The sequence below is a fragment of the Podarcis vaucheri genome, assembly GCF_965113315.1.
Source record: "Podarcis vaucheri genome assembly, chromosome: 6".
NCBI lineage: Eukaryota > Metazoa > Chordata > Lepidosauria > Squamata > Lacertidae > Podarcis > Podarcis vaucheri.
This window is the reverse complement of record NC_138764.1, coordinates 99,646,917-99,665,354: the sequence shown is the minus strand read 5'-3', so window position 1 is coordinate 99,665,354 and position 18,438 is coordinate 99,646,917. Positions and strand designations below refer to the sequence as shown.

Sequence of the window (18,438 nt, the reverse complement as noted above, 5' to 3'; positions counted from 1 at the left end):
TGGCTTGCTCTCCTGGATGTGCTTAATTTACTTTTACTTTTAGAGACACCAAAGGTGGGCCTTCACAGCAGTGCAAACCCGGAAATGGCCAAAGGACACTTCTCTGATCATCATCATTTTCCATCATTTTCCTTTGATGGAACCATTTGAGGCTCCCTCAGCTTTTAGGCTTGGGATGGTAAAAGCCATGGCATTTGTGTTGCAGCAATTTCAGTCTCATTTAGAACAAGGAGAGCTGATTCCTTCTATTGGAGAGAAATTGCCCAGATAGGCTTGCAATGATGCCAAAATACTTGTAGAAGGTTTTTAACTAGTGGCTCAAGTCTTATGCACAGGCTGAGATCCAGATCTCCATATTGGACCCATCCTCTTCGGTGAACAGGGGAAAACTCAATAATTCCCATGTGCCCCAAAGTGTCTTCTACGATAGATGAGATGAGAAACCACGTTGCGCATTGTCCTGTGGATGATGCCAATCACAACGTTTCTTTGGATTGCAACATTCTTCCTGCACAATATGGTAGAACATTGCTTTCCCAATAAGCTCTAAAAGCTTATCTGAGGTTTTCCACTGAAAAGGTTATTAATGGCAGAGAAGCTTCCCTGAACGAGAGCTTGCTCACAGCATGCATTCATCTGGAATTGCAGGGGAGTGTTGAATGGGGTCTCATCGCGCATGGAGTAATAACAGTGGTTCTAATGGTGCTGGCCCATGCAACATAACCCAGCATTCTCATGGCAGACACACAGGGGTATGTGGGCAGTCAAGTCAATATGGAAAAGGTTCCCTGAATATATATATAAAATCTTAAATGCATCGTACTAGAGAGAGGCTACAATTACCCCCTGGTTTATTCTCACTTATTTCTAGTTAATAACATTTAACTGCGGCTTAAAGAAGGCTTCAAGACCCTTAAACACAATAATTATATCTAGTGCAACCAAGAACTTGTAAACTGTAATTACATCAGTGTAGACTGCTGTTTCATTATGAATTAGTTAATCGTTCAATCGCCTTCCATACACGTCTCAAGGTGATGTGCAGAATGCGCTAAAAAACAGTTGAGAATAACACACCAAAACAGCAGCAGATGAATTTGAACTACAGAGTAGACTCCCATTGTAGAGACCTGTTCAGCTTGGAACAAAAATGTCTTCAGTTGCTTGTCGACACACGAATGCTGCTTCATAGAACGGGCAGCCACACTAAAACCCCTGCTCTGAGTTATGGTAGAATGGACTTCTAATACCAAGGAGCATCTTGTATCTCACAGCCATGGCTTTAGCTTGGCTCCGTACCAGAGAGATCCAAAATGGTTAGGGATTGAATGTCACAGTGCCAGGAGGAGCCAGATCACCGACCCCATCAGTAGTATACCAGCATTCCTAAACTCAGCATTCCTAAACTGTAGATAGTACTAAGGGATTTTTGAAGAGCGATACAATCCAGGCCCCCACACCAGCTGAATTCACATCCCATGACATTTGCTATCAGGTACCACTTACCTGAGATGATATGTTAACTCAGTATCTGAGCTCAGTGAGAGAACTCCATTGTGAAACAGGATCATTTCAGAGGCTAAGCAGGTCCCACCAGTGTAAAACAACATACATGAACACAAGTTTCCGGCCAGTTGTTTACCATGGCGTGCCAACAACAAAATACAGTCATACCTTGGGTTGAATACGCTTCAAGTTGAGCGTGTTCGAGTTGTGCTCCGCGGCAACCCGGAAGTAATGGAGCGCACTACTTCTGGGTTTCATCACTCGCGCATGCGCAGACGCTCAAAATGACGTCACGCGCATGCGCAGAAGCGACAAAAAGCGACGTGCGCAGATGTGCCGTCGCTAGTTACATTTGCTTCTAGATGTGAACGGGGCTCCGGAACGGATCCCGTTCGTATCTAGAGGTACCACTGTATGCTTGTGGTGCTGCAGTATGAAATCCACTGGGCCCATGCAGTGAGTTAGGGCATATGAGTGATCCGCTCTGTGGTATATACTGTTTGTGTATACCAGGCCTTAAGAGATTCTATCACTAGCCAACCTGTTTGTCACTTGGTTAACTGATTAGTTTAAAATAGTGAATCCAAACTCCTGAGTGACTACAGTTAGCTTAACTCTGCTAGGTTTTTGGAGAAGAGATTGCATTCCATGTCAATTTGTAAATTGTTGGTAGCCAAGTCATGGCTTCCAAGGCCCATTTGTGTCCTCTGTAGGCTGCTGTTGAAAAGAAAATGGATTACAAGGTATTCATTCACACCCAGTTGGACGCACTCCCATTGTTTATCTCCCTGGCTTGCTGCCATTGTCCAGCATCCAAGGAATTATGTTATATTTGGCCAAGGGAGCTTGGATTTGTGTTTCTCAAAACAAGCACCGCACTCGCTTCCCCTGGCCACATACCAAGTGCTTCTTGAAATGGGAGGGTGGTCTGAAAATCGAATTTGGATACCCAAGTGATGGGTGACTGTCTGTGACCTCCCATTCTAAGGAGCAAAAACAAAGATCCTAGTGGGGTCACATGAGCTGTCATGTGCCCCTAAATAAATCCTAAATAAATTAGAATGTGAGTAGGTTAGACAGATTTGCAATCTGGTGGTAATACTGGCCACAATCCAGTTCCTACTTGGAGAAATCCTATTGTAATAAAGGCGTCCCTCAAGAATCTATTGGTTGTTGTTTGAAGACAGAGACATTTTTTACTTAGAACTAGAAAGGTGTATGTGACCAAACCATCATTTTAAAAATGTGAAGAAGGAAAGTGGCGCTATATATATTTGAGCTGCCTACTACGGATCACGAAACAGGTCAAATTTATTTTGACAGTGCATGCTAATTCTAGGGTTCAGAAGAAAGAACCACATTTCATGATCTCATTTATTGTCACTAAAATTCAGAAAGGTATGCCGCTGGTCTTTGGACCAAGAGGGATTAAGAGAACTGGAGAGTTGAACTTCACTTTCAGAAAAGTCACATGGCACAGTCCCCCTGGCACAATACTACTTCAGGCTTTAGAAGAGAATCACATAATTGGTGCTTAATTATTTGTTTACCAGGGAAAGTTAGCAGAGCATTGGACTAGGATTGAGGAGACCTGAGTTCAAATCCCCACCTAGCTCACTGGGCACTGGTCACTCTCCATCTATTTGTTGTGAGCATAAAACAGAGGTTGTGTGGAATAAGTCTGCTGATAAACAGAGACTATGAAGAATAGTTCCAGTGTATCCCTCTTCGTAATGTGCAAGCATTCCCCATGCAGGGATTTTATTTTGTGAGGGGCCATCAGCACAGCCTCCCCCATTCTGAAATAATAAATTAATAATTATAATAATTTATTATTTATACCCCGCCCATCTGGCTAGGTTTCCCCAGCCACTCTGGGCAGCTTCCAAGTGAATATTAAAAACAATACAGCACCAGACATTAAAAACATCCCTAAACAGGGCCACCTTCAGTTGTCTTTTAAAAATAAAATAGTTGTTTATTGCCTTGACATCTGTTGGGAGGGCGTTCCACAGGGCGGGTGCCACTACTGAGAAGGCCCTCTGCCTGGTTCCCTGTAACCTCACTTCTCGCAGCGAGGGAGGCCCTTGGCACTGGATCTCAGTGTCCGGGCTGGATGATGGGAGTGGAGACGCTCCTTCAGGTACACAGGACCGAGGCCGTTTAGGGCTTTAAAGGTCAGCACCAACACTTTGAATTGTGCTCAGAAACGTACTGGGAGCCAATGAAGATCTTTCAGGACTGGTGCTACAGTATATGTTCTCGGTGGCCACTCCCAGTCACCAGTCTAGCTGCCACATTCTGGATTAGTTGCAGCTTCTGGGTCACCTTCAAAGGTAGCCCTACGTAGAGCGCATTGCAGTAGCTAGAGTATGCACAACTCTGGCAAAAAAAAAGAAAAGAAAAGAAGGAACCGTTCCAGGCGGGCATAACCACATGCACGGTATTTCTGAATGTGTAGTTCAGTTATTAAGGTGTGTCCGGACTGGTGGTTTTTCATGCAACATGGGGATTTGTCCCATTACAAACAACCATGTTGCCACGGATAACCTAACAAATATTTCAAACCAGTCTGAGGGTAAGTAGCCAGTCATGTGACATGGATGAAAAGGGTTGGCTCCAGTGCCTGGAATGTGCTCAGAAGGCAATTTTTTTAAAAAAATATACCTTCATTCTAAAAATTCATCTCTTTTTCTCTCTCTTTCTTTCTCTTTTTGTGCCTCATTTGAGTAGCCTTGACCTTTGCGCTATCTGCTTTTGGCCAGAGGATGAACCTACAAACCCGTCTATTTGCATGTTTCCATAAGCATGGAACAAAATGAAGCATGAGAGAAACCTGCACCCTGGCTGAGCCGAGAATTTATATATACATATATATATATTATTTCATTCCGCATCGTTTCAAAGAAGGAGAGTCACTGTTGCAAACGATTAACATGGAGTGAAGTATTTTTCCATCCCAAGTTAGCAGTGTGCAATGAGATACCTTTCTCCGTATTGTCTCTGAGTTGCAAGTGGCTCTTTAGAAGTAACACATATTGATCGATCTTTCAATCTATATCACTATTTGGATAGGTGCAGCTAAGGTGTGCAGAAATCAAAAACTTTAATTAACAGAACGCAGGTTTAGCACCAACTGAAGGTGCTGATATTCTTTGGACCGAAACTACAGTGGTACCTCGGGTTACATACGCTTCAGGTTACACAGTCCGCTAACCTAGAAATAGTGCTTCAGGTTAAGAACATTGCTTCAGGATAAGAACAGAAATCGTGCAGCAGCGGCGCAGCGGGAGGCCCCATTAAGCTAAAGTGGTGCTTCAGGTTAAGAACAGTTTCAGGTTAAGTATGGACCTCCGGAATGAATTAAGTACCGTATTTTTTGCCCCATAGGGCGCACCGGCCCATAGGGCGCACCTAGTTTTCTTTTGGGGGGGGATAAAGAATTTTTTTTAATTTCCCCCCCAGGCGCGGGGCTTGGGCGGGGCAAGCCCCAGCTTCCCCCGACCCCAGCCCCCAGAACAGGCTGCTATCCGCAAGCCTAGGGAGCCCGGCGGGAAGTCTCGCCGGTCTCCCCAGGCTTGCAGAGAGCTGCCTGAAGCCCGGGGCTTCGGGATGCAGGCAGGTCTCCGCAAGCCTCGGGAGACTGGCTCCCAAGGCTTGCAGGTAGCTTCTTGAAGCCTGGAGAGTGAGAGGGGTCGGTGCGCACTGACCCCTCTCGCTCTCCAGGCTTCAGCAAAAGCCTGCATTCGCCCCATAGGACGCACACACGTTTCCCCTTCATTTTTGAAGGGGGAAAAGTGCGTCCTATAGGGCGAAAAATACGGTACTTAACCCAAGGTACCACTGTACTGGTCTTTTCACCCCATCTCAGAGGGGGACATCACTCAGACTTTAGGTTTAAAAGTAATATACCTCTGGGTACCAGCTGCTGGGAGCATCAGTGGGAAAGGGGGCTGCTGTTTCCATGCTTTGCTTGTGATCATCCCACAACCACCTGGTTGGCCACTTTGGAGGACAGAATTCTTGGTTAGATGGGCCATTAGTCTGATCTAGAAGAGTTCTTTTCACCTCATATACACAAGTAGGAATTGTAACATCCATAGAGTATTGGTAGAGTTTATAAAGGTAAAAAATGACCCCTGGACAGTTAAGTCCAGTCAAAGGTGACTATGGGGTGTGGCGCATATTTCTGGCGCAATGGAACACGGTGACGGAAGCCAGAGCGCACGGAAGCGCTGTTTACCTTCCTGACGCAGCAGTACCTATTTATCTACTTGCACTGGTGTGCTTTCGAACTGCTAGGTTGGCAGAAGCTGGGACAGAGCAGCAGTTTATAACTCCTGTTGTGCAGATGGTGTCTCCTTCCATTCATTTTGACATCACGCTTGGGAGCAAGGCTCTACACTTTTCTTAGGGACATTTCACCATCAAGACACAGTGACAAACCCAGTATTCTATCTAGTGCAGTTCAGCAGGGAGCTTGCCATTAATCCTGGCTCCCTGATGAGGGTCCTTGTCTTTACACGTTTGCAAATATATGTTCGTTGCATTCACACATTCTGTTTTTAGGTGTGCTCATGAGACATTTTTGTTGGAAGAGTACTATACAATGGTACCTTGGTTCTCAAACTTAATCCGTTCCGGAAGTCTGTTCCAAAACCAAAGCGTTCCAAAACCAAGGCTTGCTTTCCCATAGAAAGTAATGCAAAATGGATTAATTTGTTCCAGACTTTTAAAAACAACCCCTAAAACAGCAATTTAACATGACTTTTACTATCTAATGAGACCATTGATCCATAACATGAAAGCAATAAACGAAGTAGTGCAGTCACAATCAATCAATCAATCAATCAATCAATCAATCAGTAGCTGAACTGGGTTCCACACAGTCAGAAAAACAAAACAAAAAGAGCAGCGTAAACAAAACCGCAAGATAAATAGCAAAAACCGACAGACCTCAGAGTAACACCCAAAACGGAAGTGTGGCACTCAAATTGGAAGTGTAACACTCAAAACGGAGCATGTTCGGCTTCCGAAAATAGTTCGCAAACCAGAACACTTACTTCCGGGTTTGCAGTGTTTGGGTTCCAAGTTGTTTAAGTACCAAGGCGTTTGAGAACCAAGGTACCACTGTAATGTGTGAATGTTCCCTTAGACTGGAGCTTGAAGCTCCTTCTTTGAACCAATTGTGCAGTTTCCAGAGGGGAGCAGAGAAGGTGGTCACTCTCCATTTCTGTTCTTTGAGTAACAGAGATGCATTCTTAATCCCACCACCCAAAATAATCCACTTCATTGATGTGGGGATACCTGATCACATACTGAAAGGTCAATGTATATAGGCACAAGATCACACATTGGCTTTGATGTGAATAAATCACAGTTCATAATTGATTTATGGTTCTGTTCATGCTGTGTTTGTATCTAAATAAATGCCATTAGATAGGGGTGTTCCATTTAGACCCCACACTCATGATCTTCATCTTCCTACCTCTTAGATGCATTTATTGGGTTTTCCTGCTTTATCGGCGAAAGAATGCTAGATGTATGGTTTCTTACAAAAGAACATAACTCATGACCCGCTGACCAGAACTTTTTTGAAAGGATATGTTCCTGTTGATCCACAAAATGTAGCAACTATTGACTTTTTACAAGGGAATGTGCACAACGCCTGTGTGGTGAACATCAAAAAAATATGGAACACGCTCTTACATTGGTCTTGTCAGCATTCACTTATGTGTTGCTTTATAATTCGCAACACCCACTGGATATATGAAGAATTTTCAGTGCCCAAATCCATGCAACTTCCTTTTGGTGGAAGAGGATGCCCTGCCCATTACACTATGTTGTGTTCCTCATTTTGATGGTTGATTGCACAGAGGCTCCACTTGTGTCATTCCTCTCACTCAAAAAAAGGAAAAGAGCTTTTGTGTGTCAGCACTGAGCACCCAACTCATATGCATGGGGAAGGGTGGGGAGGCACACAGCTCTGTAAAAAACACAGAAGCCCAGTGAGTTGTGCAAACTGGTGAATTCCCTTGTGATTGTTTACAGCACGGGTGATGTCAGGAATGAGCCAGCTCCAAGCAAAGGTTTGCAGCCAACAGCAGAAAGCAGCCAGGAACAGAGAGGCTTAGATGTTAGGCAGGGGAGAGCTAGCAGCCTCAGACTTTGGCTCTTCCTGACCTTGATGGGCCGGCTGATAAGGCAGTAGTTGAGAGCAGGCAGGAACACAGCCAAAGCTCTCAGGGAGCTCAGACAGGAGCAAACAGACACAGAGAGAGTCTTTCGGAAAAGGAGGAGGATGGAGATGATCCAATAAGTCCGAGGAGTCGGCGAATGGGAGGGCTGCTAGACAGGAAGCAAAACAAGAGACGTAAGGTGCGAAAGTTTAATATATTCTATAGACACCGGAAGGAATCTTCAGAAGGGTCATCTTGAGTAATGATGCCAGAAGCTTTGTTAGAGCTGTCTGGAGCTGTTTTTGCAATAAACCCTCCTTTTTAATTACCTACGCTTACTGTGTTATCAAGCTGGGAACCTGGACTCCTGACAGGTGGGGAACATTTGGCCCATGGGCCAATTTTGACTCGTCATGGGGTCTACTTGGGCCCATGAGACCATTTCCCCAAATGGCTCCCATCTGTCAATAATCATAAATAATAAATTTATTCTTTATACCCCACCCATCTGTCTGGGTTTCCCCAGCCACTCTGGGGAACATGCCACTCAATCAGCTGACATCACACACTGAGTGACATTAACCGATGGGTGGGGTTCAATCCTGCTTCACCAGTGTGTTCCCTGGTGGTGCAGACCCCTGCAGGGAGCAGGATTGAACCCTACTGGGAGCTGCTTCATGAGTGCATTCCTTGGTGAAGCATCTCCGTCCCCTCAGCCCTGTGGGTCAGCCGACAGGTGGGCAGGGCCACCTACCTATCAGCCGCCTGATGTCATTGTGATGTCAGATGATTGACAGGTGAGCAGTCCATCCACTTGTCAAAGTTGGCCCGTGGAGTGTGGGGAGATCTGGCCCACCGGGCCACAAAGGTTCCTCATTCCTGGTTTCCAGTCTTCACATTCTAAACACCCTAAAACAGGTACAAATACAACTCTAACCCTTTCTCTAGCATCTTGGTTGGCTGTATGGTTGAAAATGGCCTTGTGTTTTGCCCCTTTCCTTGGTTTTCATGACATGTAACCGAGAGAGCACCTTTTAATTTTGCAAAGTGCTTTACTATCTTTTTCTTCTTAACCCCCTCTTCCCCTTCCCCTGTCTGCATTTGAACTCATAACTCTCATTCATCTCTTTGTGCATGGAACTGTTGCCCACACTGCAGAACTGCATAAGAAGCCTTGTTTTAGTTCCTTTTCTGAAAACCAACTTGGTTCCAGACAAATTTAACGTACCTGTTTTTCTGCTCTTGTTTTCTTCTCTCTGTCACCTGCACACTTCTGGCATATTATGCAAGGGTAAAGTTCGCCAGGATTAATTAATGGTTCATGGTTTATTTATTCAGCAAAATATACACACCACATAATGATAATGATAATAATAAAAACTCTAAACAGTTTATGCAAAATAGCATGAGATACTAATTTAAAAATAGCAGGAAACAGAGTGAAAACAGTAGACATAATAAATGTCTCTTATATATGTATCACATTTTAAAAACACAAATGTACATAATAAAACCACATGTATGGATAGGCTTTTAAGCAATGCCTGCTTAATGTAAATGACCATATTCTGGGGTAGAATGAAGTCTGTGACCTACTATATTAGGTGGGGCTGACACAATCTTTACTCAGAACTGCTGTATTTTAAAATATATTAGGAAACAGAACTGTCTGCATTAAGCCATGCTTCCATTTGATCAATGCCAAGAATTAGAAATATATGGTCCGTTGTGTTGGTTGTTGGACTACAACTTCCATCAGCCCCAGCCACCACAGCTATTGCTCAGGAAGAGATATGGATATGGGGCAATTAAAATGAGCTCCATGTTGTAGATTAATGTTAGAGAACTCTTGGGCTTGAGAAAGTTAATGGCTACTATCCAAGACAACAAGTCCATTGTCTGCAAAGTTCACCTCTGAGATCAGGAAATCATCATCATTATTATTATTTACTCAATCCGGAAACAAGCAAACAAACAAAAAAATTACAATTTGGGCATAGGCAGCTGCCCACATCTCAAGGACAGCTGAAACAAGTATCAGCTTTTGAGAATGTAATCTGGATTCAGAGATTTTGAAACTAAAAAAGTCTCATGAAATCCAGAACCAAATTATGGTGCAATGGAGAGTTCAGATCTTGCAAACTGGAAACCTTAATTTATTATGTCGGTGACAGTTTTTGGAAACCTGTAATTTTGTAAACTTTGTAAAATTTTGTAAAATTTGAACCTTCAAACCAATACCTTTTAACATGAATAAGTGCTGCAGGACTCTTCAGAACTTTTTAGGCAGAGAAGAACAGAAATAATGTTCAGATTAAATATGTAGGCAAAATCTATCCACAAGCAACTGCCCCAAAACATCCTAATTTATTTGGTAATTAACAGGCTTGACACCAAATTCATCTCAAAGGGCAAGTTTACTATGCATAATATGCCGGATTAGAAGTGGAGCCACATGTTTTGAACCAATATATATGTCACGTACAGAAATAGAGATATGTTTTTGTGTCCAAGTTTATATTTATATCCCTCTATTTAGGCAAACAGTTGTGTGATACTTATCAGTTAAGGGGAATACATTTCCTTTGCCCTACAGAGGAGTCAGAATAGAGCAGAGTTCTAGATCCTTGATTGTCGCTTACTAACTTCATGGCTTTTTCTGGGGTGGGGTTTGTGCTCCTGGTAGAGTTGACCAGATTGTTGGGAGAGGTCCGTCTATGACAGATAAGGACCGAACCAAAGGCCCAGGTGAAGGGGAGCCTCCTGAAGATCCAAGTATGATGGGCAGACTTGGAAAGGTGGAAAAACAGGTATGTTGAAAATTTGTAAATAATAATTAAAAAATTCATTAATGTGAATTTGTGGAGAAAGGAGGGGTGGAGGAAGCAAGCAAGCAAGCAAGCAAGCCTCATTGTGTCACCTCTCCCTCTGAAGAAGCCGAGTAGACTGGCTTCTGATGAAGGCAGCTCTGGGAAGGGAGGAGCTAAATGGCAATTGATCTAATAGAGAGGGAGCCTCTCTGTCTTATTTCTCCATCTGGTTCTCACCTCCCTCTTCCTTTGGTATATATGTCATGATGAATGCCCATCAAAGGAAGAAAAAAGATAAAAAACTTATTACCCAAGGGTGAATCTAAGCAAATGCCGTTACCATGTATGAGCCAAGATGCAGATGGAAGGCTTAAGCCAAAGAGGCACGATAAGGAAGCATATACATTGAGTGTGGGAAACCTTTAGCTGTCAAGATGTTGCTGATCTACAACTCCCACCTGCCTCATCAAGCATGGTCAGTGGCTGAGCATGACTAGAGTTTCAGCCCAGCAACATCTGGATGGTCAAATGTTTCCCCCACCTGGTATACATATTTGTGGTCTTGGCATTGGTTTGGTTGCAGAATTTATTGTCTCCTTGGGGTGCAGTTGGCTATACATTTGTAAGAGAATTTGGTGTTGTTTTTTTCATGGATCAGGGGATGACTTGTCTGCAAAATAACATTTTAAAGATGAAGTTTGGGGTGAATCCAAAGTTGCTTGGGTCTAAAATGTTGTGGGTGCCCATGCATTGGGTCCTGTGTGGCATTTTCCAGGTCCAGTCCATGGAGAAGAAGCTGGACTTCCTGGTCAACATCTACATGCAACGGATGGGGATCCCACCAAACGAAACAGAAGCCTACTTTGGGCCGAAGGAACCTGACCCAGCACCGCCCTACCACAGCCCAGAAGACAGCAGGGAGCACATTGACAAAAACGGTTGCATCATCAAGATCATTCGCTCCACGAGTTCGATGGGACAGAAAAATTTCTCTGCACCTCCTGCCACAACGGTGCCAAACAACTCATGCCCCCCTTCCACTTCTTGGCAGACATATCAACGGCAAAGCCACGGGACCTCCCCGGTTGGCGATGCTGGTTCTTTGGTGAGAATCCCACCTCCACCTTCTCACGAGCGCTCCTTCTCTGCCTACGGTGGTGGGAACAGGGCCAGCGCTGAGTACGCAAAGAACGAAGACATTACAGCTAAGCACCCAGAGAGTGCTCTGAGGGACAGCGACACCTCTATTTCTATCCCATCAGTGGACCACGAGGAACTGGAGCGTTCCTTCAGTGGGTTCAGCATCTCACAGTCCAAAGAAAATTTGGACGTCCTTAACAACGGTTGCTACACCGCTGTGGCCAAAATCAGACCTTACATAGCAGAAGGGGAGTCAGATACGGATTCTGACCTCTGCACACCCTGTGGGCCTCCGCCGAGGTCAGCAACCGGTGAGGGACCTTTCAGTGACATGGGCTGGTCAGCTCCTAGGCAGTGAAGGAAAAGAAAGCCACCTGAACACAACTTCAAGAGCATGGGGCAATGATGCTGTCCACATACCGGACATCTTCAGGAGACTGGGAGCTAATGTTCTGCAACCCAGAAATTGTGGGTGTTTTGCCACAGCTTGGTCCGGGGGTGGTGGGAACAGAAGCTACGCCTGCTCTCTCCAAAAAACGAGAGGGGGCATTGTAGTGAATAATCTTGAAATGTCTGGATTTCTTTCATACCATCTTTCTAAACTAGATAGGTGAAACTGTGATCTTACTCCAGGGTAGGTAGCCGTGACTCTTGGTAATCTTTCAAGCTAAGAGGGCACACACATCACTAAGACAGTGGTTGAGCAATTGGTGAGACAATTTCTTCTTTTTTTGACTAAGAGTAGGCAATGGCACTGAGCTATCAGGTCACACACAAAAAACATGCTAGTGTTACAAAAGAAACGTGTCACTAATTATGCCTTGGGGGGAGGGAGAAACAGAGCTGTATTGTACATTGACGAAAGGTGGTTTAATTATGATTGCAGAGAAATTAGCTGGGAAGAGCCGTACATTGAACAATTGGTGTCCAAATGGCAGAAACACAAATTTTCAGTGACAAAATTGTCTTGTGGTATTGGATTGGAGAGAGGACCACAGCTTCAGTAGGTATGCTTGAGTTCAAAGAACAGCAGTCTGTGTGGGATGTGAGACTGCTTTCACATGAGATGCTTTCATCCTTTCCTTTTTTTAAAACAACAACAATTACATCTGCAGGATAGCATCAAAACAGTTATTGATCTGCATGCTCAGAGGTTTAGATGTTTTTGCACTCTTTGGAATACTGTTTTCTAACGCAGGAGACGACACACCTCCTTGGAAGGACAGTCTGTGTGCTGTGGTAGAGAAAGGGTTTTTGAAGCCGAGAAAGGTCCTAGGTCAGTTTGCAAGAACAGGGCCATAATGATGCGCCCACCAGCTCATGCACATTTCATAGCCACATTTCTAGGGTCTCTTGTTCAAGTTTAGCGTGGCTGCTCCTCATGTTAGGTGACATAGTGGCTCTGTTTGTGAGCTCAAAAAAGGAAAGAGGCAAGTCTTCCTCGCAGAAGCAGACTTCAGGACAACATGAAGATAACGCCTTGCAACCCCTCCAACACAGTGCAGATAAGAAGCGTGAAATTTCATAAGAAGGTGTGGCGGCAACTCCCGAGATCAGAAGTCCCACAGCAGTTGCGAAAGCAAGAAGACTCCAGTTGTGAGAGGGGTTTCACTTTATGGGGGAGGTTAAAACTGAGCTAAGGGCTGCTGGGCTCCATAGCTGAACGAAGTTTGTGACTTCTGCACTTTGCAATCAGCAGGGAAGCTTTAGCGTTCACCCCACTTCTTGTGACGAAATCTGCTTCTCTCTAGCCTATCCACTCGCAGATGGATATCTCTCTCTTCCTAACCTAGTCCCAAGTCCAGAGCTGCTTGCCTCGATTTTGCCTGACGGACTTCCTTTCAGCTTCCAACCCAGATCCATTTTTGACCGTTGCCACTTGAAATGTCCTGCATTCCCCCCACTCCCACCCATTATATTAAAAGTTGGAAATGTTCAAATAGGGAAAGGCTAGGAGGGAGAATAGATGTGCAAAGCTAGGAGGGAGAATAGATGTGCAAAGCTAGGAGGGAGAATTTCCAGGGGCCTTATCAAAATGTTTGGTGTTGTTCAGAGAAGGGCGCTGTCTTTCTGCTGACAGCAGATTCACATTGTGGGCTTCTCCCAAGACTTGTCTTCCAGAGATTCGGCATGGTCTGAGCTGTTTCAAAATCCACTTTACGGGAAACAGTGGGGGAATACCCCAGTTCCCATTTTCTTTGCTAGCCTTCACTCACAAATATACATGATTCAGATGACAGTATTAAATCGCAACACGGATGAGTTTGGCAGTTTCCAACTGTGATATGTGAAGACGGCTCTGATACTCTCTTGGTCAGCATAGACATTTTCAGATCTTGCCACCCAGCAAATAAAGTCAGTTTAGTAGCCCAGAAGGTTCACAACATAAAAAGCCAGGAGAAAGCAGGCCCTTGTTCTGCTTTTTAATATTTCCTATGATGCGGATTTTCATGAGATCGCCCTAAACAGGAAGTGATGTAGTGAATGTACAAATGAGAACAGCCCAGATAAAGAGTTATGTTAATCTGCTGCAACAAAGCCAAGAGACTCTTAGAACATTTTAAAGATTAATAGATTTATTGTGGCATGTGTTTTGGGAGGCAAAATTACATTCAGTTAGAGAAATCTTAGCCAATTAATCATAGGAGCTTTAATCTGCATAAATGTGCACGCAAATAAAAAAACCCATAAGTTCTGAAGAATAAAAACTCTATCAAATAATGCACGAGTAATCACCATCTCAGAAGAAGCAGTAGTTACTCTTTGGTGAGACAGAAGGAGAAATAACCTGTCAGCGAAAGAATTTGTAATTTTCCTTAAAAGAAGACAAACCATACACAAGAACACAAACCATACACAAGATAAAGCAAGAAAAAATCAGCACAAACCCAAACATTACCCTAATATTTATTTGTTTAAGGCATTGAAATGTAATCACTATTTAAAAATTGCACCAGTATGGAATGTGTATACATACATACACAGACAAGCCAGCAACTAATATGATTGAGAGAACAAAATGTTTTGGAAACTGTAAGAATAAACACATATTGAAAGTATACATGAGTCAACCGACTGAAAGAAATATCTTTCAGTCACAATGAAACCATAGGTTGAACTGGGGTTCAAGTAGATTGACATCAGCCATAAGTTGTTATGAGAGTTGTGATTCAGGCTTCCAGTACAGCAGCCTCGCATTCTAGCTGCCTATTAAACTCCCTTTGCTTGTTTACAGTGATCTGTAATGGAAAGTATGATACGGAAATGGAAATGCCCCCCTTCCACTGATTTGTCTATGCTGCCCTATCAGATTTGTGCTCATTGATCTGCCTTGCACAGGGATAGTCTTGTTTGTCTCATGCAAACTGTACAGGGGCACTGCTGATAGCAAGTGATGGCATGCATCAGGTTGCAGGAACAGGTGCCTAGATTTTTATTCGGTCCTCTAATGGTGAACTGAACCTAAAACCTGTCTGTGTAAACACATCCCAAGCGTTCCCGTTCCCTGAGCCACTTTTTTTTAATATCAATGTTTGTTTGTTAACTTTCCTTAAAGGAGAAAGAGAGGAAGCAAATTTACAACTGCCAAGGATTTTTGACATAAGGAATAATGGCATTAAAGGCACAGTGCAAGGTGATGGTGTTGGTGGCATTCCAGTTGAAATCCAACCTGAGACATATTCATTATGAGAATGTTAGGAGGGTCAAATAAGAAGTCTTCTCCTTCATCCTAGAATCTTCTGGTTGTGATAATTGAGTTTCTGGGAGGATGTTTTTTGGGCAGAGTTAATACTGAATATAAATACGCTGTATTTATTCGTTGCAGTCTAGTTGTTGACCCCCCATAGGCACAATATTATGTGCCTTATAGTAAGACTAAAGGGAGACAAACACAATCTTTTGATAGCTTATTAACCAAGCTTATATTTTTAGTTCTGAAATAACGCCACTCATAGCCTCTACCCACTGCTGAAATACCCTAGAAAACTCATTTTATATGAGTGTGTGCTTCTCAGGCTAGCATTCAGCTTTGGCCCACAAAGGCATGCCAAGCAAGACATGTAAGAAACAATGCCTTGTGTATAGCTCCGCGCTCCCAAAATTTTGCCAAGGGAAGATTGCACAACATAATATTCATATGCAAATGCTAGCAAGCAAACCCACCATCTCAGTAGGTTTGGCAGGCGATACTGATATACTGACCATCTGTGATGGCAGCACATCATATTTTTATTGTGAAAGAAAATGTCAAAATATAAACCTCCGTTGGATAAGTTGAGACATCTAATATCTAAATGGTAGTAGTAGAAGTTAGCATGCATGTAGCACTTTGGAATGGTCAAAGTGCTTTGCATAGATTACCGTGGTTAGCCTTACAAGAATCCTGTAAGGTACCTTTGATTTATCCCTATTTCAACTCCATGTTTTTTTTTAAAAAATGGTTGTCATTCAGCACTGGGAGGTGCCATAAAGATGGTTTCTCTTGCACAAGCAACATGGGCTGTTCTGGACTGCAGCCCCGTTGTTTTGAATGTGATCCACTTTTAGATGTCATTCCAATGAGAACCCGCATTCCAATGAACATTCACAAATCACACGTTGCCACCTCATTGACATGTGACTAGAGAGCATAAGGACCTCTGTTGACTCATTTGTGTGTTGTGCTTAGGGCCTCTTTCTCTTGTAGATGCTGACCAATGCCCCTACTTATTTTTAGAAATATTTCACCCTCTCTTATAACCAGAGTCAAGCAATAAAGCTGATAAGCAGTAGATTCAGGAGAGAGACATAAGAGAGTATTTCTTTCCACGGTGCATATTTAACTCGTGGAAATGCCACAAGATGGGGTGATGAATTTAAAACAGATTATGCAAACTCTGTTTTGTTGGCCCTGGATAGCTAAATTGAAGCTCCATTTAGCATCTCTGAATACCAAGTTTTTTTGGGTGGGGAGAACAGAACAGAACAGAACAGAACAGAGAGAGGGGCTATTGTCTTCATGCTTGGCTTGTGGGCTTTCCAGAACCATCCAGGTGCCCAGTGTTGCGAACAGTGGACTAGATTGTCTGATGCAGCAGATTTATTTCATTCTTATGTAAAAATTCAGCTCGTTTCCTTGAAATCTAAGCTACTGAGCTCTTGCAAAACCTGCCCCAATTGCCAGTAACATTGTTCAGCACCTTAAATGAAGGCAGACATATCTGATCTGATCAGCAAAGAGTAACAAGGCATTGATCTGGGGGTTAATAAAATAATTTAAATTAGAAAAGGAATTATTCTAACTTTGCTATTCTATATAGTGTGTTGCCTGCACTGGCAATCTTTGAGCTACCTCCTGATTTAATGATTCTAGGAACAGAATCAGAGGTTGTCTTTCTCCAAAAGAGATTGCATCTTCTCCAGTGTGCTCCGTTACATGTCATAAGCCTGCGATTAAATTATTTCATAGATACCATCAGATAATGTATACAGTATTAAAACATAACTTGCCAGTTGTGTGTCTCAGCCACATAGCTGGACAGAAAGAGAAATATCTCCCCTTGTTGTTATGAGGAATGCTGCACCTGAATGCTTATATTTACCTATGGAACAATATTTTTAACAGGAAGCCAAAAATGGGACTGTTTAAAGGGGGGGGGGGAATGTATAGGAAAATAGATAGGAAAGCAGAATAGTGACTGTTAAGAAGCCTGCTTGTCGATAATGTGTCTCTGTGTACGCACCATTTGCTTCTCATCAAGGCTGTGAATTATTGTATGAGTAAGAATCTGCATTTTCCCTCTGGTATTCTGCAAGAGAAGAGGGAGGGACACAAGCCATAAGAGAAATCAGTCAGGGGGCGATGATGAAAGAAGAACAGGCATTGCCCACAAGTGTAGACTCCAGGAAGAGAGGCAGCTTGCTTTCCTGCTCATGGAAATCTCTAGGCACAACTTTGCGAATGTGCTCACAGCTCTGTGTGGGGAGAGGGCCATGGACAATTCCTACAAAAGCCCCCTTGAAATGTTCTTATGAGAAATACCCCGTCTCCCCACACATTCTGGCCGAAGGGTAAGCTCCAATGGAAGAGAGACAGAGGCCTTGGATTACTTTTTTGCCCTGACTATAAAGAGGTGCAGAGATGACCCCCAACTTGGATAGCTTTAACAGAGGGTTTGTGCCATATAACTTCCTGGCGGTTTCTGCCTGAAGCTAATACAGCGTTAGCTGCCAAATTATGCATACAGTACCACCATCTGTATGTAAGTCTTAATATACGCCTCAACAGAAACACATGGGCAGAGTTGTCATTGAGGCGGTAACACCCTGTGGTTTGGGATGTGCCACCTCAGTCTTTAGGTGGAAGCTCATATTCTGAGAGGAGGAGAAACCCATTTATTACTCCACCGATGGCAGTCAAGCCCACAGGTTCTGCAAGCATTGGGACCAGCCTTATACCAAGCCAGGCCACAGGTCTACCTAGGTCAGTGCTGTTGACAAAGACTGGCAGCAGCTCTCCAAGATTTCAGGCCAGACACTCTCCCAGCCCTTCCTGGAAATGCCAGGGGTTTGACCCTAGATCTTCTACATGCATGTGGTCTACTACTGATTAACAACCCTTCCGCTCAGCCTAAGCCCATTGCCTGTCACAAACCTGAGTTGCAGCGGGGGGGGGGGACGGGGACCCAAGAGCCCTCAAGAAACTTGCAAGGGGAACACAGCAAGGAGAACTCGCCTATCCTATTTCCTAGGACAGACTTCCATTCAGCAAAAGCTTTGCAGGGCTGATTTGTTTGGGGAAGAGATGTTTGCTTGCCCTTCCT

The 18,438-nt window shown here is 43.7% G+C and overlaps 1 protein-coding gene across 9 annotated transcripts in view; it reads left to right on the top strand.

Annotated features, from left to right (window-relative positions):
- KCNQ2 (potassium voltage-gated channel subfamily Q member 2) overlaps positions 1–12,723 on the top strand; it is a 149,982-nt gene extending 137,259 nt beyond the window's left edge. For 8 of the 9 annotated variants that reach the window (XM_082225917.1, XM_082225913.1, XM_082225915.1 and 5 more), the window contains 2 exons: positions 10,372–10,495; positions 11,271–12,723. In XM_082225917.1, the coding sequence (XP_082082043.1) occupies positions 10,372–10,495; positions 11,271–11,993 (847 nt within the window). In that variant the 3' untranslated portion in view covers positions 11,994–12,723. Of the gene's footprint in view, positions 1–10,371; positions 10,496–11,270 lie in introns of those variants that run through there. The other variant, XM_082225920.1, reaches the window with a different exon arrangement.
- The last annotated feature ends 5,715 nt before the right edge of the window (positions 12,724–18,438 follow it).